Below are 22,739 nucleotides of genomic sequence, written 5' to 3'. Positions count from 1 at the left end.
TTTAGACAACTGAGTGGCGCCCGCCCAGTTGGGGTGGACGTCATATCTCCAAAAAAAGACCAGGCTTCCCCCGAAATGTTGGCCAGTTATTAATAAAGGCCACTTTATTTTTTTGACACCACTCAAAGTTTATATATATATATAAATTGGGATTTAGTTTTGTGTGTGTGGAGGTGCAGATTTTCTGAGTTACACTATATTACACTATAGATAGACACTTATATAGATTAGAAATGCAACAGTTCCTGCTGATATTGTTCATGAACCATAGTCAACAAATGCAATTTATTAAAATGCAAATAATAATAATTTTAGTTTTCATTTCTCATACAAGTATCTATGGCAGACTGGATTAACTGAGGATACACGATGGTTTAAACAGACCAGAGACACAGGGAGCAGCTGCCCAGGGGGATTTCTCTTGTGCTCATAAAACTTGGACATGCACTGTGTATATATATATACACACACACACACACACACACACACACACACACACACACACACACACACACACACACACACACACACGATGAGGGTCTTTTATTAAGAGCTGGTTGGATCATAGGCTGCGTGTGCATAGTGCATGATGCAGATTGTGTAAGAGAGCAGAGGAATTAAAACACATGCATTGCACACTGAGAGCTTTATGTGCTTGATCTAGTGCCAGGGTTGCTCTGACACTTCCTTTCTCCAACACACACAGACACACACAGACACACACGTTCCTCTGCACAAACTGAGTCAGGATGCTGTATTTGCTGTGGTACTGATGTAGAGCCCTACTGCTGATGACTAGTTTAGTGCTTTACTAGCAGGGAGGTTGTCATGTGTGAGAGATTTCATGAGCGCGACCTCCTCAGTGGAGACATGAAACGTACTACATGAGACAGCCACTGGGGAGAGAGTCCCAAGCCGGGCTAAACGGGCAGGCTTGTGTCAGGAAGGCCATCCAGTGTGAGGTTTTGTGCAGACGAGCAGATCGTTTGGTCCGTCTGCTGTGGCGACCTCTAATGGGTAAAAGCTGAGAGGAGAACATCAGCCACATTTAAACACAATACTGATTACAATACAGAACACTGCACACCGTACAGAACGAATGTGCCTGGGAAACTGGGCAGAATCAATCGGATTTGTCAGACTTGCAACTGTGAAGATGACCTCACACTTATCTTTAGAGAAGATTCTTAATCATTGTCAAAGATTCAAGATCAAATATTCAAGACTAAGAGTTCAACTTCTATTAAAGATATATTAAATAAAATACACATCAAAACACTACCATTGACCGAATGTGGTCTTCATAGCTGAATAAATGGGGATTTGGGGTTGAAGATTAATAGTGTTCCTCCTCAATCAAGCTCCAAGTGGGCTCCAGAGTTGTTGCAGGTTTTCAGGGGTAAAGATTCAGACTCGAGTAAGGTCTTTGGGGTCCGTGGGGAAGGTCGAGGTCATAGCACCCCCTCTGCTGCCCAAATGGACAGATGTGCCATGTTTAGCACGTCCGGAGCCTCCATGGCCACTGTTCTGGTTATGGCCACATCTGGTCGAGCCTCTGTGGTTGTTGTTGTTGTTGACCTCAGCATCCAGCACGTCTGTAGAGATTACCCATGTGGTGGGGCGCCACCTTTTCAGAGTGTAGGGTGTCTTTACACGCTTCTTTATTTTTTCTCCTGGTTCCTCATTCCCATCGTGGCTGTTGCCTTCTCCTGTAAAAAGCAGCAGCGTTTGGACTATTAATGATAGTAGGACCACTAGTAATCACTCACGTACTATCCTGACCCACCAGCAATCGAAATTTTACCAGTTCAAATCCCAAGATGTGAAGGTGCCACTGAGAAATGTGAAGGTCCCGTCCCCACGCGCTGCCCCCTGGCGCCTGTCATGGTGCCCACTGCTCACCGAGGGTGAGGGTTAAATACAGAGGACACGTTTCACCATGTCACCGTGTGCTGTGCTGCAGTGTTTCACAATGACAATCACGTCACTTTCACATTCAGTGCTGTTCCTGTCACCCGGTTGTCTCGGCCCAGCACTAACTTAACATAATTAATATAATAAGTGGAATGTCTTATTATACTAACTTAATTGTTTGAATTAATTACATTTAAATTATTATTACTACTTTACTTTCAGTAACTATTGGATGTACACAGATGCACACTGGACCACCACAGCATAAAAAGAAGTAATAATGTTTTACTAAACTAAATCACCACAGGAGGCAGGACACTGCTGCTCAGTAGCAAAGCAAGACGACTCCCTCAGAACCACAGCCTTCTGGACCAAGTTAAAAACTGATCAATTATTATTACCCAAAAACGAGAGGGTGGTGACGGACAGGTCGAGGGAATTGGGTCTTTCTGGGCGTCGGTCTCTGGGCTGCCGAAGCAGGGCCTCCACTCTGGGCTGTGGGGGTGGTGGCATATCAGAGGTGGAGGCTTCTCCTAGTGGTCCGGCTTGGTCACTGTCCTTCTCTGCAGTTCCTCCTCCTCCTCCATCTTCATCTTCACCTTCACCTTCGCCGTTGTTGTTGTTGTTGTTGTTGGCGTTGTTGGGCCGCAGTAGAGGCTCCTGCTCATCTGGACTGGCTGCTAGAGACCCCAAGATGGAGTCCTCGGAGCTTGTCACACTTTTCCCATGATGCCTAACGCCGTTCACTGCGCCCCCTGCAGCACCAGTGATCTGCACATTACTGGTGAACGTTGCCAGGCAGGGCTCAGCTGCTTCAGTGATGGAATCTGCCTTGGCGACGCCGGTCTCCACCTGTCTCAGGTTTGACTTTCCCTGGTTGCCAAGCTTCAAACACGAAGATGAAGAATCTTTCCCACAAGGTTTTGTGTGCAGTGGCAATGTACTTGGTCGCTTTGGCAGGTTCTGCTGCTTGGGCAAGGGATTGGCTGACCCCTGTCCATCAGTGTGGTGACCTGAGACCTCTGACCCTTTGACCTCTGCGGCCATCTTGATCAGTGGGTTGAGCAGAGCATGGGAGCCTGTGGAGGTGACGATGTCAGAAGCACAGAACTGCTTCTGCGAGTGCTCCATCAGGCTCTCGTCCGAACTCTCACGCAGGTTCCGCTCCACTTCGCTGGGGTCCAGTTTGGGCATCTCCAGGTCCTCTTGGGTGAGGGGTTGGGGCTCAGAGATGGGAGTCAGGGTGGAGGTGGTAGTGGACACACTGGTGCCACTGCTCTCAGGACTCAGAAGATGGGCTTGGGACCGCAGCTGCTGACGCTCATAGTTGATGCAGTTGTGGTTCTTCTCACCAGAGAAAGGTCCAAGGTAAGCATCATTCAGTGTGGGTTTTGCTCTGCTCTCACGTTCCTCTATGTAAGAGGAAGAGGACTGTTCGGGGCAAGGACTGATTTTGGGTGCATGGAGACAGTGGGACAAGTTCCTGCGAGAAAACCAACAGCAGCACATCTGTAACAGCCATCCTCCAAGGAATGATGATTACAGTGTGGTGTGATGCGTTCATGATCGTTACCGGTGGCTCTGTCCCACAGTGCCTGTGTGGTTGAGGGTGGGGGTGACTGACTTGTCTTGGTCCCAAATGAGCAGCAGCTCACTCAGTCGTTCCTCAGCACACTGCGCAGTCAGTCGGGCCTCTGCATCCTGGTCCCAGCAGTCCTCCATCGTCTCCTTCAGGGAGTGCACTGCCTGCACACAATTAGCACATATAAGTGTATCTTATGGGCTTTTCTTGTTTGTGCATTAATTCACGTTACAAAGCAATTTACAAAAAATAAAAGGTCCACAATGAAAACATCACATGGATAAATAAATGTGAAATTAACAAGCACAGAAAGTCAATTAACAAATTATTTATCATAATATTGCTTTTTAATTCATGTAACAAGTAGCCTTCGTTCAACCAGTCCAGAGCAGCACCAGGCACCAGGTACAGCACCTTCACACTAGTCCTACTCAGGAGCGCATTCTGAGCCAGCTACTCCACCTCCACATATAATTACTTTATTATATACATTTATATTTATATAAAATGTATTATATACATTTATTACACAGACAAATCCATTTCTCCCACAACCATGTCAGGTGGTAGTAACCTAGTGGGTTAGACACAAATTTATAAACCCCACTTACTACACTACGTTTTGGTCCCTGAGCAAGACACTTTACCCCAAGTGTCTCCAGGGCGACTGTCCCTACAATTTGGTCTATGTCCACAGGTTGAATTCTGCAAGTCATCCACCTTCCTTCATGCACGGCTGCTACCGTCATGTCGGTGTGAATCTACTTTTGCTTCATCTGTAGTCTGAACTGTTGAATATGTTGATTGTGGTGTAAGAATGGACATCACGGGAGCCTGCTTTTGCCTTGCATAACAGATGTCTGCAGGGGGAGGTGTGACATTCCTGTGTTGACGGTTGTGGGTGAAGATTCGACACGCCGGTTTTTACATGCCTTTTGTCCGATGGCAACGTGTGAAGTATCAGCCGTCAGGACCGCCCACCCTCTTTGTCTTCCCCAAATGGGAGGCACCGGGGGGCGTGACATCAGAAACAACAGGTTCTGATTGGTCAGTGACAACTTCCTGTAGGCCAGTGACAACTTCCTGTAGGCCAGGGGTATAAAAGTCTGCTCACATGTGGAAAAAGGGACCTCTGAGCTATCTTGCTCAGGGGGTTTTCCATTCTGAGACTTTCTCTCCCCCTCTCTTTCTCTTCTCCCTCTTTACTCTTTCTTCTCATGTTTATTTTCTCTGCAACCTTGGTACCTTTTTACATTCAATATTCACATGTAACTACAATCATTATTTACCGGTGTTAATAAATTAGAAACTGTTCCTTTTTAACCTCTACTGTGCCATGCCTCTTTCTGCCAGGTAACATCAAATTGGAGTGGTTGAATACAGTGCTTTGTGTGGAGGGAGAAAGAGTTTTTTCTACACACTCTATTCTCTTCTCCAACACCACATGGTCTTCATTGGTTTTTACAGTGGCCCTACTGGATACAGTTATGTACACTGTAATGGTCCAAAATGGTGTGTGACCCATGTGGTGCGCTAGGCATGAGATTGTGGGTAGAAGAAGCGAGAAAGTAGAAGCTATTATCTGAACAATGTTTGGGAGATGTTTTTTTTCTTCTTCATTCATTTTTCCATCTTTCAACCAAATAAGGAAGAACATTGTCTTTCCGTCTTTTCCGCGGGTGGCACTAAAGGCTGGTCAAGGCAGATGGTAGAGTACAACCTGAAGAATGGCATCTGTATCTGTTTACATAGGCACCTTACAGTTCTCTGACGCCCAGATTCTGGCTGAATTGCCAAGATATTAAGCCAAAGAGGCCAGAGCTCGGTTCTCTGCAATGGTGCTCATGGGCACATTTCAAAACAGTTGTTTAAGATCACATTTTTGCCTGCTGACAATCAAGAAGTTATTCTGAGAGGTATTCTTGATAGAGTTCAGGCACATGGTGAACCTCTCCCTAATTTTGTGGGCTGGATGGTGGGTGAATTCAGAAGTAATTGGTGATTCAGAGGCATGTCATTCTGACCAATATAGACTGGCTCTGTACGGGCCGCAAGTCAATTCTGTTTCTGACCTTCTCATCAGGGTGCACAGGCTCCATGAAGCAATGGGACCCATCCCCACGGAGAAGCCTGAGTGACTAAGTCGAGGGGGGCCAGATGTCCAAATTCGCTGATTTCATGACCAGTACCTTCTAGATCTATCATGTTTGATGGCGTCTAATTGTTCCTGCGCTTGGGCCTCCCCAATTTGGGACAATAAAGAAGCAGGATGGAGAACCACACTTTTGGTGTCCCTGTAAATACTGTTTGTAAGGGCGTCTGGTAAATGCTGTAAATGTAAATGAACCTGCATGACTGGTCCTGTGTAATGCTGGATGACAATGAACAACTGAGAAATCTCCAAGCAGAAGATCTGGTCACTAAAGGAATAGTGAACTCAGGTCATGCTCCAGACAGTGAAGCCCCTGGATGGCCTTTTATACTTTTGGGATGCAAAAAAGCAAACATTGACAACATCCTCTGAGAGGACTTTGCATATATAAACCCACTGTGCTGCACTCCACTCCATTCTCCACTGAAAACATTGATTCAAGCTTTTGTCGGTGACCTACACAGATCCTGGGATAGATTCCTTCCCCACCTACACTCCTTGACCAGAGGATTGTGCGCCCACGGTTAACATGCAAGATAACTGAGATTTGGAGAATTTGAGTGCTGCCTGTCACACCGATCAGAAGAAGCATTATGACCAAGGCAGACCGCATGTCACATTCTGGGTCAATGACCTGGTTAAGGAGCGAAATCCCCCACACTCTGATGGGGTGGCCGGTTTTGCATCAAAATGAGCAGTTTTCCTCAAATGCCCCTTTCGAGTCAGGCAGTAGCTGGATGCTCATTTGTTGATTTTCTTGTTTTGTTCATTTTACAAGTTTTAACTTTTGAAAGAAATGGATAATCAAATGATTTTGTTTATTTGGAACTTTAGTTTTAAAGACTTTTTGTACCTGACCAGCTTGGGAGGGTCAGTTGGGCATGAGTCTTGTGTTTGCTGCTTTATGTGCAAAGAGTGTATTTCTTCTCTGTCCTTTATGTATGGAGGGATGAGTTATGTACTGCACGGCCGATCATGCCCACTTGAGTCAACTACATGTAGCTCTTTCAATACGTACAGGTTGCATTTGAGCTTGGTAGCCACCACCTTGGTAGAACTAGCAATCACGTCACTTTCAATTGTAGCAGGAATTTTTTGTTTTTTTGTTGTTTAGTCCAACTTTGTATCTGTCTCTTCTGGAAAGGTAGGAATCTAGACTTTGTTTACTGTCTGTTTATAAGGGCCGTTTTAGGATTGTATAGGACTGTTATTTATGGGGTGCATATCAAAAGGTAAATTGTGTATTGTGCAGTTTTATCAAGTGTTGTGATATCATGAGCTTGCTCATGAGGTCAATCAGTGATGTTTCAGGATCCCCTGAGGTGTGAATTAGGGGGCTTAGTGGTTTATAGTGAAAGACACCCTGCTACAGACGTGTGTCTGTATGTACGTATAGTAGTAAGCAGCAGCCTTTTTTCATCCAAACCTTGTACATTTTCTCTTAATCTTCCATTTTCCCTTTTACCAAACTATCATCATGTGTCTGAAACCCATCTCAGTAACTATCTCTTACAGGCTTAGGAGAACATATTCATGCTACAAAGGCTCTGTTACCAGCAACCTCATCTACCCCATTTAGTGGTAGGTGAGCTCTGGAACTGCCAGTCTGCTGTTAAAAAAAAGCTGGCTTCATCTCTGACCTTACTACTCTCTGCTCCCTGGGCTTCTTGGCATTAACCAAGACTTGGATGTCCCCTCAGAATACAGCTACACCTTCTGCTCTCTCTTCTGCCTATAGTTTCTCCCACAATCCTAGTAAAACTGGGAGAGGTTGTGGTGATGGCCTCTTATGATCTCGGAATTGGTCTTTCAAACCACTGGCTCTCACACATCTTAAAATGTCTTCTTTTGAGTTCCACGCAGTCTTGGTTTCTTCACCTGTGAACATCCTTCTCATCGTCATACATTGAACCTTTATTGATGAATTGGACACTCTGCTCAGCAATCTTCCCATGGACACCCCTTTAACTCTCCTAGGTGACTTCAACTTGACAAACTTGAATCGTCTTGTCTTTTACTCCTTCTCCACTCTCCTTGGCCAACAGCAGCAGCCCTTTCACACACAAAACAGGGAATGTCATGGACCTGATCTTCAGTCATCCCTCTTCAGCTACTGACCTTTCTTTCACTCCACTTCACATCTCTGACCACCACCTTCTGTCCTTCACTCTAGCTATTGGATCCAAGACTGACCACCATCCATCACTTATTCAACAAAACCTTCACTCTGTCTTACATTCATCTGTGTCTTCCTGCACTCTTTCATTTCTTTCAACCTGTGACTCATTCTTCTCCTTACCTCTGGAAACAACCACTAACACTCTCCTCTCCTCACTTTACCTTTCTATGGATCATCACTGCCCTCTGTCTTCCAAACCCAAATGGACTTCTTCCCTCGCTCCCTGGCTATCTGAGATGTTGTGCAGCAGAACGAAGAGGAGTGGCGAGAAAATATAAGAAATTTACAGCTTGACTTGGACCTGCTGCATTATCAGAAAGTCCATGCAACTTCTCTACTAACTTAACCTCTTAGGTTAGAACAAAAATGGAAACCTCTGGCCACAACACTCAAAAACCCCACAACATCTTCTCACCTCGATTGAACCCTCAAACTCCCCCTGCTCCATTTTCCATAACCACTGAAGATTTTGCCAACTTTTTCACAGGGAAGAGCAAATCTGCCAAATATTCAACACCACCACAAACCCTGCTCTACCCTCTGAAGACTGCCCTGGAACCATTTTCAAAACTCACATCAGATGAAATCATCCAGATCATATCTACAGGCAATACAGCCACCTGTCCACTGGATGCAATCCCCTCCACAATACTCCAAACAGTCTCTCCTGTTCTTATCCCCTTCACTTCTCACGTCATAAATGGTTCAATTAAATCTGGTCATGTACAATCTGTCTTTTAAACAGCAAGGTTTCTTCCAATCCTCAAGAAACCCACCACTGATCCAGCAGATATCACCAACTACAGACCAGTGACTCTTCTCTCATTTCTTTCCTCTAGTCCTCTTGTGTTGTGTCTACAGCTATCACGTCATCTGTCTCAGAACAACCTCCTGGATCCCAACAAGTCTCCCTTCAGAGCAGGTCATTCTACTGAGATGGCCCTTCTGGCTAGCAAAACTCTCATCTCCTCAACTCCTGTGCAGCATTTTGTATAGTTAACCACAAGACTCTCCAGTCCATCCTGAAGAGACTTGGAATTCGTGGCTGAGCATGGCAGTGGTTTGCTTTCTACCTTGATGAGCGGTCTTACCGAGTGACTTGGAAAGGATTTATGCAGACCCTCCACTGGCGTCCCTCAGGGCTCAGTACTCGGTCCTCTCCTTTTCTCCCTCTACACAAGATCACTTGGTGAGGTCATTTCACATGGGTTCTCCTACCCCAGCTATACAGTTGACACACAACTCAGCTTCATCCTGGATGGTAAACCATCTTCTAAAACTCACTCATCTGGATTCTTACCTGTGTTGGCCCCTAAGTGGTGGAATGAAATTCCACTCAAGTTCAGAACAGCACAGTCTACCAGTCTAACTTTCTCATTATGTAAAGAAAAACTACAACAGAGTAAATAAAAAGATTGTATTCATTGTTGGGTTCCTGGTGAGCCAGAACTGATTACTTCATTGATGGTAACATGAAAGCACGTTGTAAGCCGCTATGCCAAATATCTCAAATGTAAACTTAATGTAAGTGTAAACGTCAGTGGTACACTGGATCCATGTGCCAGACCAAATGCTGTCTCCACTTATCCTAACTGTATCCACCTGTTGTTGTCTGTATCTTTGTATTCATGCTTGTTGTCCTGTGTGAAGTTCTCATTTTAAGTAAATCCCCTTGTCTACATTAAGTTATTCTTTTCCAGCCTCACCGATTGCCGTAGATCGTGGGAAGGATGTACACGTTTCATAAGCATTGTGTGTGAGTGTGTATACACATGTTGACCATGTTTGTGTGTGTTTGAGGATTGTCACTTACCAAGCTGTTCTCCTTCCAGGGATCAGGGAATTTGGGTCTTTGCTTCTGTCGGCTCACCAACATCTGCATGTCCTCAAATGAGGGGTGGATCCCGGCCTCGGCCTGGAATGCCATCTGAAACTCCGGCACTGCCTCTTCTGAAATTAAGGGTTAAGATGGTTTCAGATTGAAGACGACAGCCAGTGGAAGCACTGTTCTTACATTGTGGCATTTAGTTCTTGCTATTGGGTTCCATGCAAAAACTAGACGTAGTTAATATCACTGTGTACAAGTGGTGTGAACCTTCACTGGTCTCAAGATTCGATATTGATTAAATTTAGTATTTTGATACATGTCAGATTATGATGCATCACAATGCATGCAAGATGACATGGAAGGGGACCACATCTGCTCCTCGCCAGCTCTTGACTAGTGTCCCTCAGGGTTCAGTACTTGGCACTCTTTACACCAAATATCATGGTGTGGTCATATCTTCCCATGGATTATCATACCACTTCTATGGCACAAAACTCTTCTTCACTTTTGTACAAATGTCCACCAAGATCTCTACTTGCCTGTCTGACATCTCGACCTGGATGGCAGCTCATAATCTGAAACTCAACCCAGGCAAAGATGAAATGCTATTCATCCCTGCTGATTCCTCCCCACAACAAGACCTTAACATTTCTCTGGACGATTCTCCAATCTGTCCTTCAGAGCCACTATTCCCTCCCCTACTCATTTCACACTTCCAATCTCTCATGCTCATGTCAATTCTTTCTCTACAGCATTAGAAGGATTTATGCATTTTTATCAACACTGGCTTATCAAATCTCTCCTGACCTTATCCCCTTCATTTCTTGTGTCATAAATGGTTCAATTAAATCTGGTCATGTCCCAACTGTCTTTAAAACAGCCAGGGTTCTTCCAATCCTCAGAAAAACTTACTACTGATCCTCCAGATATCAACAATGACAGACCAGTGTCTCTTCTCTCATTTCTTTCTAAAGTCCTTCAGTGCTGTGTCGACATTCAGTGGTGGCCTAGCGGTTAAGGAAGCGGCCCCGTAATCAGAAGTTTGCTGGTTCGAATCCCAATCCGCCAAGGTACCACTGAGGTGTCAATGAGCAAAGCACCGTCCCCACACACTTCTCCCCGGGCGCCTGTCATGGCTGCCCACTGCTCACCAAGGGTGATGGGTTAAATACAGAGGACAAATTTCACTGTGTGCACCGTGTGCTGTGCTGCTGTGTATCACATGTGACAATCACTTCACTTAACTACAATCAGTTTTCACTTCATTTGTCTCAGAACAACATCCCAGATCCCAACCAGTCTGGCTTCAGAGCAGGTCATTCTAAAAGACGGCCCTTCTGGCTGTTTCTGAGAAGTTACATGTGGCTAGATCAGCAAAACTCCCATCTGTTCTTATTCTCCTCGACCTCTCTGTGGCATTTTATAGAGTTAACCACAAGACTCTCCTGTCCATCTTGAAGAGACTCGGAATTTGGGGCTCAGTTTGCTTCCTACCTTGATGAGCAGTCTTACCAAGTGACTTGGAAATGATCCACCTCTGCCTCATGTAGACTCTCAACTGGTGTCCCTCAAGGCTCCGTCTACACTGGATCACTTGGTGAGGTCATTTCCTCACATGGGTGATCCTACCACTGCTATGCTGACGACACACAACTCATCTTCTCCTTTCCTCCATCAGATCTACATGCTGCTTCCAAAATCTCTGCATGTCTTACTGACATTTCATCTTGGATCGCAGCCCATCACCTGTAACTCAAGATAACCAAAACAGAACTAATATTCATTCCAGCAGACTCTCAAGATCAGGATCTTGCTATTTACCTGGACAACTCACAGCTCTCGCCTTCTACAACTGTACATAACAATAGACAACCAACTCTCCTTCTTGAAATCACATCAGCAATCTCTCCCGCTCATGTAGATTCCTTCTCCACAATATCAGATGAATCCGCCCTTATCTGTCAACACAGGCCACCCAGATCCTGGTTCAGTCCTCACGAATCTCACGACTGGACTCCTGCAACTCATTTCAAGCAGGTCTGACACTGAATGCCATCCAGCCTCAACTAATACAAAATGCAGCAGCACGACTGATCTTCAACCTTCCCAAATTCTCCCACACCGCCCCTCTGCTACGCTCCCGCCACTGGCTCCCAGTAGCCGATTCTACCTTCAGCGTGCACAGCTCCCCATACGGCCAGCCTGAGCTCTACATGCCTGTCTGCAAATTCACACACACTTTCACAAATAAAACCCAACCTTTCACCACTGCTGCAATACACATCTGGAACCAAATCACATACACTATGTCTCAAAGGCTGAATTCATCGGTGCGGTTTGTGTGTGAGTGCAGGTTCTCACCAGGGAACAAGTCAGAGCAACGCATGAAGCTCTCCCAGTACAACAGTCCCAGCGCGTAAATATCCACCTGCTTCAGCGCCGCTTCACAGTCTCGAAGGTTGACCGCGCCCTCCAGCACCTCGGGGGACATGTAGCGCACCGTGCCCACCTGATGGAAGGAACAGGTCAGACATCTGAAATGGAAAAACAGTGCTGAAGCAGAAAACAGCCGGATGCACTGCGGTAGTGGTCCGAAATTTCAAAAATATGAAAATCATGGTTATTATCTCCTTTTTTTTCTTTTTCAGCATAATGATGGCTAGCTTCACTGATAGAGACAGATTTTTGGATCATATATTGCAAATAGCCGAACTCGTAAATGGGTTGATAAGTAAGCAACACACATCTGGCCTTGGAACAGCTGATTTGGATGTAAGTACCCGCAAATTAAAGCTGAACGTTTGTGGTGGGGTACAGAGCCAATATTCATGGACCTGCCTGTATTCCTAGATTATAGTCTACATTTACAGTATGTCTGGAAGATAGACCTCGCTGATTGCTGTATTTTCTTCTTCCCCATGTGGGAGTGAACGGTGTCCCGTCAGCTTCATAGACAAGCCGAAGTCACTGATCACACATGTTCCATCACCCTTTACTAGAACATTCCGGCTGTTCAGGTCTCTGTGAGAAACTGCTGGCTTATAAATCTCTGTAATCAGAAAGTGAAAGCTCATTAACATACAAATCTAAATATAACATGCTCCATATTTAAAACATATTTAATGCACCAACGGAAAAACTGGTGGATTAGTCGAGACACAGCATTTAATTTTTTATTCTCTGTAAAGGACAAAGCATTTGCACTTTCTACTTACACCTTAAAAACACAACTAGGTTCTAGTTCAGTGTATTCTATGTAGTAGACAGCAGTATGTACATGCATTTTCAGAAAACAGGGCTGAATGAAGCAAAACTTAAATGATAAGTGGATACTGATTAAAAAAAAAAAGAATTTTGTGTGAGACGTCACTATGGGAGAAAGTCGTGTCTCACCTCCTCCAAGGAGCTCAGAGTGCAGGTAGGCCAGTCCACGAGTGACTGAGAGCATCAGCCGACAGCAGTTAACCCAGTCAACTACACATCCACTCAGATAGCGGCACAGAGATCCCTACACACACACACACACAGGTCAGAACCTCTGGACAGGATATACAAGCTTTCCAACAGTACATTTTACATTTGCAGCATTTATCAGATGACGATTAAATCATTAAATTAAAGATGATCGTCTGCAATATTTACATTTAAATACCTGGCTGTGCTGCATATCAAATCTCTCAACCAACCACCAGGGGGCGAACAAAAGCACATAGACTGTACGAACAGCAACCTCAAATTGTGTATTGTTTACAGCATTTACCAGACGCCCTTATCCAGAGCAGTAATTACAGGGACAGTCCCCCCCTGGAGACACTCAGGGTTAAGTGTATTTCTCAGGGACACGATGGTAGTTAGTGGGGTTTGAACCTGGGTCTTCTGGTTCATAGGCGAGTGTGTTACCCACTAGGCTTCTACCACTCACTTCCATTATTGCTAGACCACCTGATCAAAGGTTCATGTTGATTGTGACCAGAGTACAGGGTCCTCACACTGGGGTAGAACTCCAGCACCAGCAGGTACTCAGTCCTGCCGTCGCTCCCCAGACGCTCCTCGCTGACCAGGAAGCGCGCCACGTTTTCATGTTCCAGCAGTATCCGGTACATTCTGCGCTCATTGGCAAAGGGCTGATAGTTCAGTGATGAGAAGATCTTCACTGCCACAGGCTGCTCATCCAGAGACCCACGATACACTGCACCATAACGGCCGCGGCCAATCAGCTGAGGAACAGAGGTTCACAAAACATACACATTATGAAGGGCTCATGTTTGCTGGTGTCATATGGTCCGGAGAGGTCAACAGCAGAGGTCGCGTCGTCCACTGACGTCCCCTGCGTAGAGCTGGAGAGAATGGAGAGAAACTGTGGTTGTGCCACACCTGGGTGTGTCACATAGTGTCCAGAAAGTAAGGGCTGTCAGTCATGTCTACAGGCTCCTCCCCTTTTTAAAACCTGATAAATTCATCGTTAACGTTCATCTTCTGGGTGTCAGAATTAATCAGACACCTACAGACAGGTCTGGGTGGGTAGTTAGTTCCTCCTCTCCAGGACTTTCTGTAAATTCTGAAGATATAAGATAGACATTAGTGAACAGCTTTACCTCCTGCAGCTTGAGGCTGTTCAGGTCCAGCGATGGTTGAGATGTAGACGTTTCCAACATGTCCATGTTATGCAGCCCTCGCTTGCCATCTCCTGAACACACACCAACATGTCACACATTTGTATAAAATGTCATTTTGACAATGGCCACTGACCTCTCAGCATCCGGTAACCCAAGAAGGTCATCACTACCAAAACTGCAACCATGGAGAGAGTGGCCAGGGCAATGACAATAGCCTTGTCATGGTAGGGCCCACAAATGTCTGTAAGATCAAGCAGAACGCAGGAACCGAGGGTCAGAGTTCAACAGCACTTATTAGATCTCCGGATCAAGTTAACCGTCGTGTTGTCCAAATCAAACCTTGTTTATATTCATCAAATGTTCTGGAAATGACGGGTGAAAAGTAGGACCGTCTGGAGTGCTGTGATGGTGGGAGGGTGTGTGGGGGTCAGAAATTGGTGATTATTGCAGAGGCTGTTTGTGTGGGTGATGGAAATAAAACAAGGACGTCTCAGGACAAACACGAGAAACTTACAAAGACATAAAAGTACAAGAAGCAGCAACGCATCCCAAAGCAGGAAGTACTGGGAAACCTGGTGCTAGTGGCCTAGCGGGTAAAATATATCAGAAGAGCACAAAGTCCCAGGTTCAAACCAAAGTTAAGTTAACCACAACGTTTGGCGCAGACAGGAAGTCGTGTCGACGTTTTCCTGATGGTTCTTCAGTCTCTAAAAAATACATTTGTGCTCGTTTTTCATCCAACTGCAATGTTTCTTACATTTGGAAGCCATGACGGTCGGTGGAGATCATGTTTTAGGGGAGGGGCGGGAAAAGCATGAGAAATGGGAGGTAACCTTTCCCCTTATGACGTCATAAGGGGACAAATTCCAGGTCCAGCGTCTGAACTGCCGCTCTCTGAACGGTGAAGCAGAATTAAACACTCCTATCGCCATTTCTAGCCACTTCAGGACCATAGACAGGCCGGGGGACTCGTATTAATCTTAAATCATCTCCCCATATTCACAATGGGGACCTTTAAATCGTAAGTGTTGTTTGACAGTTAAATCTCTATATTATAGCATAACGGACGGTTCTCTGTGTGATGCACGGGACATTTTGATGACAAGTTACTTTATCTCCATACCGAGTGGTCAGAACTTTGGACGAGTAAGACTTGTACGTAGTATGTAGTATGCATATGCCACTAAAAGGACCGAGATGGCTTGATGCTGGGCACGTGGTGCAGGGGACGACAACGTCACTGGTCTTAAAGCCACACGAGTGCTGTTAAGTTTAACATATGATGGCCGGTACTAAGAGTTAAAATGCGGTGCAATGTATGAATATTTTAATGAAGCCTCATGCACTAATCAATATAACATATTATGATAATATTTGCCTTGAATTGAACATTTTGCACCGCCTGCCTCGTCTTGTAGACGTCCCTACATGGCCTGCTGCAGAAGTATTTTACATTCAGCGCCCATCTGGTCCTGTTCTCCTGTACACAGGGTATGTCAGTGGGCGTCACATGTGCCGTAGATCGTGACATTAGAGTCTGACTGGGAGATGTCTGGTTCCTTCTTCTTCTGCAGGGGAGATTACATTTCAGATGTAAAATCAATAGCGAGGAAACAGGGACACACTCACAGAAGGGAGGTTCAGTGGTGGGGCTGGGCTCAGGAAAGTCTTCTGTGAAGTTGATGTTGCACATGTCCCTGCTGCAGCAGCAGAAGCGGTAACTGCCGTTCTGCACCTGCGAGGGGGGCGTGGTCACCAGGCAACGGTCGTCGTGGCACTCCAGCTGTTCGCTAGTGAACGTCCAGCAACCTGCGTCCAATTACGCTCATTACTTCCATACCTGCCACCTGTGGACTGTAGCTGAGACCACCGTTACCTTGTTTGACCAGCCGGACCCCGTGCTGGTTCTTCTCCCAGAGACCATAGCAGCGGTTGCCCTGGTTACAGCGGATGGTGGAATTCTCCGCAAAAACGCGTCCCTCCCCGCCTCCACCGATCCGGTCCGCCAGAGCCTGCTGCTGCTCGGCGTACGCGCACTCCCTGTCCTCCACCTGCGCAGCTGGACACACGAAGTCCCAAGCGGTTACGCAGCCGCCAAAAAAGCTGCAAAGTTCTGCACGTCAGCCCGGGCAGAACAGGACCTGCTGAGATCATTTCATTCTTATAGAGCCCATAATCGCACACAGTACTTCCACACCAGGACAAGCCAGAAGAAAAGAAAGGACGAGACGTTGGGAGCGAGTCCACAAAGTGAAGGATAGAGAGTGATCTGTACCGTTGTTCTTTCTTAACAAACGTGTTGTTAACGTGTTTTTCTGTGGTTACGCGGTGCTGTTTGTACGCTAATAAGGAACAAAATGAACTTCAATGTAAACAAATAGTGAAAAATGTAGGAGGTCCGAAAACACACACACACACACACACACACACAAACAGCCCCAAACACACACACACACACACACACACACAGACAGCCCAAACACACACACACACACACACACACACACACAGACAGCCCCAAACACACACACACAACAGCCCAAACACACAAAACCACACACACCACAGACAAGACAGCCCAAAAACACACACAACACAAGCCAGCCCAACCACAAAACACACACACACACACACACAAACACACACACACACACCAACAAGCACCCCAAACACACACACACACACAAGCACCCCAAACACACACACACACACAAGCACCCCAAACACACACACACACACACACACCCACACAACACCCCAAACACACACACACACACACACACCACAAGCACCCCAAACACACCCACACACACACACACACAACACACACAGACAGCCCCAAACACACACACACCACACCACACACACAGACATACATCCCCAACACACACCTACACACACCACATACATACATCCCCAAACACACACACACACACACACATACAACCCCAAACACACACACACACACCACACATACATACCAAACACACACACACATACATACACCCCAAACACACCACACACACACACACACACAGACAGACAGCCCCAAACCACACACACACCAAACATACCCCAAACACACACACAACACACACACAAACATCCCCAAACCCACACACACACACAACCACCCCAACCCACACCACCATACAGCCCCAAACACCCACACACACACACATACAATCCCCAAACACACACACACACACACATACCCCCCAAACACACACACACACACACACCCACACATACAGCCCCAACACACACACACACAGACAGCCCCAAACACACACACACCACAAACACCCCCAACACACACACACACATACAGCCCCAAACACACACACACACACACATACAGCCCCAAACACACACACACACACACACATCCCAAACACACACCACACACACACACACACATACACCCCAACACACACACCACACACATCCCCAAACACACCCACCGACCCCCCAACACACACAAACACACAGACAGCCCCAAACACATACACACACACACAAACACACAGACAGCCCCAAACACACACACACACACACACACAGCCCCAAACACACACACACACACACACACACATACACCCCAAACACACACACACAACACACACACACAACAGCCCCAAACACACACACACACCACACACACCATACATCCCAACACACACACACACAACACACACACATACAGCCCCAAACACCACACACACCACACAACACACGACTCCCCAAACACACACACACACACACACACATACATCCCCAAACACACACACACATACATCCCCAAACACACACACACACACACATACAAGCACCCCAAACACACACACCACCAACACACACACACACCACACACAACACCCCAAACACACACACACAACACACACATACATCCCCAAACACACACACAACCACACACACACACAACACCCCAACACACACACACACACACACACAGCCCCAAACACACACACACACACACACACACACACATCCCCAAACACACACACCACACACAACAGCCCACACACACACACACATACACCCCAAACACACACACACCACACATACAGCCCCAACACACACACACACACACACACACACAACATCCCCAAACACACACACACACACCACACAACATCCCCAAACACACACACACACACACACACACACATACATCCCCAACACACACACACACACACACACACACACATACAGCCCCAAACACACACACACACACACACACACATACATCCCCAACACACACACACACACACACACATACATCCCCAAACACACACACACACACACACACAGACAGCCCCAAAACACACACACACACACACACTCAACCACCCCAAACACACACCACACCACACACACACCCCCAACACACCCACACACACACACACACACACATACATCCCCAAACACACACACCCCACACACACACCACACACACACATACATCCCCACACACACACACACAACACACATACATCCCCAAACACACACACACACACACATACATCCCCAACACACACCACACACACACAACAACCCCAAACACACAACACACACACACACACACACACACACACACACACACACTCACCAACAAGCACCCCAAACACACACACACACACACATACACCCCAAACCCACACACCACAAGCACCCCAAACACACACACACACACACACACCACACCACACATACACCACACAGAAACACCACACACACCACACACACATACATCCCCAAACACACACCACCACACACACCATACATACACACACACCACACACACACACACACACACAACAAACACCACAAACACACACCACACACACACAGACATCCCCAAACACCACACACCCACACACACACCCCAAACACACACACACACACACACATACATCCCCAACACACACACACACACCAGACATCCCCAAACACACACACACACACACACATACACCCAAACACACCACACCACATACATCCCCAAACACACACAACACCCAAACACACACACAGACACGCCCCAACACACACACCACACACACACACAGACAGCCCCCAAACACACACACACACACACACACAGACAGCCCCAAACACACACACACACACACACACCACACAGACAGCCCCAAACACCACACACACCACACAACACACACAGACAGCCCCCAAACACACACACACCACACACACACCGACAGCCCCAACACACACACACACACACCACCACACACACAGACAGCCCCAAACACACACCACACACACACAGACACACACAGACAGCCCCCAACACACACACACACACACACAGACAGCCCCAAACACACACACACACACACACACAGCCCAACACACACACACACACACCCCACACAACACACACAGACAGCCCCAAACACACACACACCACACACAACAGCCCCACACAACACACACACACACAGACAGCCCCACACACACCACACACACCACACACACACACACACACACATACATCCACACACACACACCACACACACACACACACACACATACCACCACCAAACCCACACACCACACACACACACCCCCCCACCCCCTCTCCAGGCTACCGTCAGTGAGTTATTCCTCCCCTGCAAGACAGCTGATCACAGTTGAGAACCAGAACCCACCGGCGCCCGGACTCAGGAGCAGCGTGGCGCAGACGAACACGCCGCCCAGCATCGTCGGGCCCGGCTGCGGCTCCGGTTCGGTCCGGTTCCGGCTCCGGTTCGGTCCTCTGCTGGCGGAATGTGGCCCAGACGCGGGAAATAGCGGCGCGGAAGATGTCAGGATTTGTCTCGGATTAAATTCCAGCCCAGAAAGCGGCCTCCGCGGTCCGTCCTTCTCTCCGGCTGGAAACGCCTCGTCCGGCCGGGACTGAGGAGGAGAACAGCGCCCCCCGTCGGCGGGGACACTAATAACACGGTTTTACAAACCTGCACATGATCGTATTTATGATAAACAGCATCAGAACACAACATCCAAAAACGCTAATTCCATCATACAGTCAGACGCACTAAAGCGGTTCTGGAGCAGGTGAGAACCTGGCCTGCAGGATCATCTCTGCTCTTCAGCACTGTGGCGGCTGAGACCAACGCCACCGTAAACTTGGAGGAGCAACAGCCACATCAGCAAATGCACCGACGATGCCTTCAAACCCATCACAAGACCAAACCAGAAGCTGTGGATGAACTGCTCAAAGCTGGAGACTCTGAAAGCGTGACAAGGTGGCCCTAAGATCAGCGAGGGCCAAAGTGTCTCGAGCCATCAGAGCAAATCAACAGCCCCTTCCAGGACAGCGGAGAAGATCATCTTCCCTCCATAAAGGACATCTTGTTACTCTGCACCTAAATTACCTGTTTTTGTCTGTCTGTCTTTCTGTTTATCTGCACTGTCTGTGCCCTGTTTGTAGTTTATGTGGCCGGTTTGTCTGTCGCACCAGGTTTGGTACTCGGTACTGTCTAACGTGACCCGGCCCGGTGTTTTTTGCTCGGTTCTGGTGTGTGTGGAGAAGGAGGGTGTGGTCACGTTCACGGGCCAAACCGGGTCCCCACTCCTGCTCCATACGGGACATATTCAACACAATATTAAACAAGCATGTAAAACTTTAACATGATAAAGGATGCTGAGCCATCACGTCTGCACGTCTTCATGTATAAATAAAAGGCACTTGTTGATTTCAATTAAGTTTTAACCAGACGTTGAAAAAGTACTGAACAAATTAAAAAAAATAAGTAAAAATATCTCTACTTTGCTTAAAATTTACTCATCTATTTATATATAAAATCTATTTGAGTAAAAGTAAAAATTACTTGATTTAGAATTTACTTTGATTAAAAGTTTCGTTTAATTACTTGATGTAAAAAAGGATTAGTCGTAAATCCAATACAGCACTAGTCGTTTTTATTCAACTTTTGAATATATAGAATGTACAATCTATGTTCAGACCACCCTATAAAACATTTTTAAGCACAGTTGGCCACCAAAAGTGAAAATAAACCCAAAATCAACGTATTCAAAACCCTGAAAATGTTCAACAATTCCTTATTAATAAACTGCACTCAGTTGTCTTTACTGCCAAATGAGCTCACAGATTGCAGATATAAGAAATTTTGAAAAGTGGCCTGAAAAAAAATGCATTTAATCCATTTTGGATTTCAAATTCAAATTTTATTTGTCACATACATAGTCACACATGGTATGATATGCAGTGAAATGCTTTTTGCGGCTACTTCAGACCACAGTATTGCAAATATTGCAAAAAGAGTCCGGAGTGATTGGAGGTGAAAGTGAAAGTGCTGGAGTTCTACGTACTGTTGTTGTTGAGAGCTCGGCAGCCTCCAACGAGAAATACTGTATGTGATTTTGGGTTATATAAGAAATAAGTATTGTTGTTGTCCTGACTGTTGTTTGCGCTTATGCCCCAATTAGCAGCTCTGGGACAAGTGCTAGATAGTACTCTGACTCCATTGTCCTGCTGGGGGACTTCAACACTCACGTGGGCACTGACATCATGACCTGGAGGGGCGTGACTCCAGGTCAGAACTCGAGTGGTGTTTCGTTATTGGACTTCTGTTTGGCCATAATGAACACCATGTTTGAACGTAAGGATGCCCATCGGTACACTTGGTACCAGGGCAGTTTAGGTCGCAGGTCGATGATTGACTTTGTAGTCATATGTTTTGGACACTCGGGTGAAGAGAGGAGAGCGGAGCTGTCAACTGATCACCACCCGGTGGTGAGTTGGATCAGATGGCAGGGGAAGATGCCACAGAGACCTGGCAGACCCACACATATAGTGAGGGTCTGCTGGGAACGTCTCCAGAAGAACCTGTCAAGACGGTCTTCAATTCCCACCTCCGGCAGAGCTTTGACCGCATCCCGAGAGCAGTGGGGGACATTGAGTTGGAATGGACATTATTCTGCTAGCTGTGATCACAAGGTGGCCGGTGCCAGTCGTGGCGGTAACCACCGTACCCGCTGGTGGACACTAGAGGTTAGGGGAGAGGTCAATCTGAAGAAGGAGGCCTATGGGCCCTGGCTGGTCTGTGGGTCTCCAGACCAAAAAAAAAAAAAGGGAAGTGATTGTCATTGTGATACACAGCAGCACAACACATCGTGCACACAGTGAAATTTGTGATCTGCATTTAACCATCACCCTGAGTGAGCAGTGGGCAGCCATGACAGGCGCCCACTGGGGGCCGTGGGGGCGGTGCTTTGCTCAGTGGCACCTTGGCGGATGGGGATTCGAAGCGGCAACCTTCTGATTACAGGGCCTCTTCCTTAACCAGCAGACAGGTACCGGACGGCCAAGTGGGGTGCAGCAGTGGCAGTCGCCGAGGCAAAATCTGGGAGGTGTTCGGTGAGGCTACCAATTGGCTCTAAAGAGGTTCTGGCAAACC

The 22,739-nt window shown here is 46.8% G+C and overlaps 1 protein-coding gene across 1 annotated transcript; it reads right to left on the bottom strand.

The window, feature by feature from the left end:
- Window positions 1-252: 252 nt before the first annotated feature.
- On the bottom strand, window positions 253-21,173 carry bmpr2a (bone morphogenetic protein receptor, type II a (serine/threonine kinase)). The gene is made up of 13 exons (XM_028980760.1): window positions 19,968-21,173; window positions 16,148-16,330; window positions 15,901-16,080; window positions 14,405-14,512; window positions 14,251-14,342; window positions 13,645-13,872; window positions 13,049-13,163; window positions 12,544-12,704; window positions 12,017-12,164; window positions 9,641-9,777; window positions 3,488-3,660; window positions 2,316-3,397; window positions 253-1,709 (listed from the first exon to the last, which is right to left on the bottom strand). The coding sequence occupies exons 1-13, from the start codon at window positions 20,017-20,019 to the stop codon at window positions 1,408-1,410; spliced, it is 2,961 nt and encodes a 986-aa protein (XP_028836593.1). The 5' UTR covers window positions 20,020-21,173; the 3' UTR covers window positions 253-1,407.
- Window positions 21,174-22,739: the final 1,566 nt, after the last annotated feature.

Source organism: Denticeps clupeoides, chromosome 5 (genome assembly GCF_900700375.1).
Source record: "Denticeps clupeoides chromosome 5, fDenClu1.1, whole genome shotgun sequence".
In the NCBI taxonomy this organism is placed as follows: Eukaryota; Metazoa; Chordata; class Actinopteri; order Clupeiformes; family Denticipitidae; genus Denticeps; species Denticeps clupeoides.
This window is presented reverse-complemented; position numbering and strand designations above follow the sequence as displayed.

Coding starts and splice junctions, on each gene's coding strand:
- bmpr2a (XM_028980760.1), bottom strand. CDS start 20,019: ATGCTGGGCGGCGTGTTCGTCTGCGCCACGCTGCTCCTGAGTCCGGGC. Junction 16,331..19,967: donor GCTCCTGAGTCCGGGCGCCG/GTGGGTTCTGGT, acceptor TCGTGTGTCCAG/CTGCGCAGGTGGAGGACAGG. Junction 3,661..9,640: donor CCTGGAAGGAGAACAGCTTG/GTAAGTGACAAT, acceptor AATTGTGTGCAG/GCAGTGCACTCCCTGAAGGA.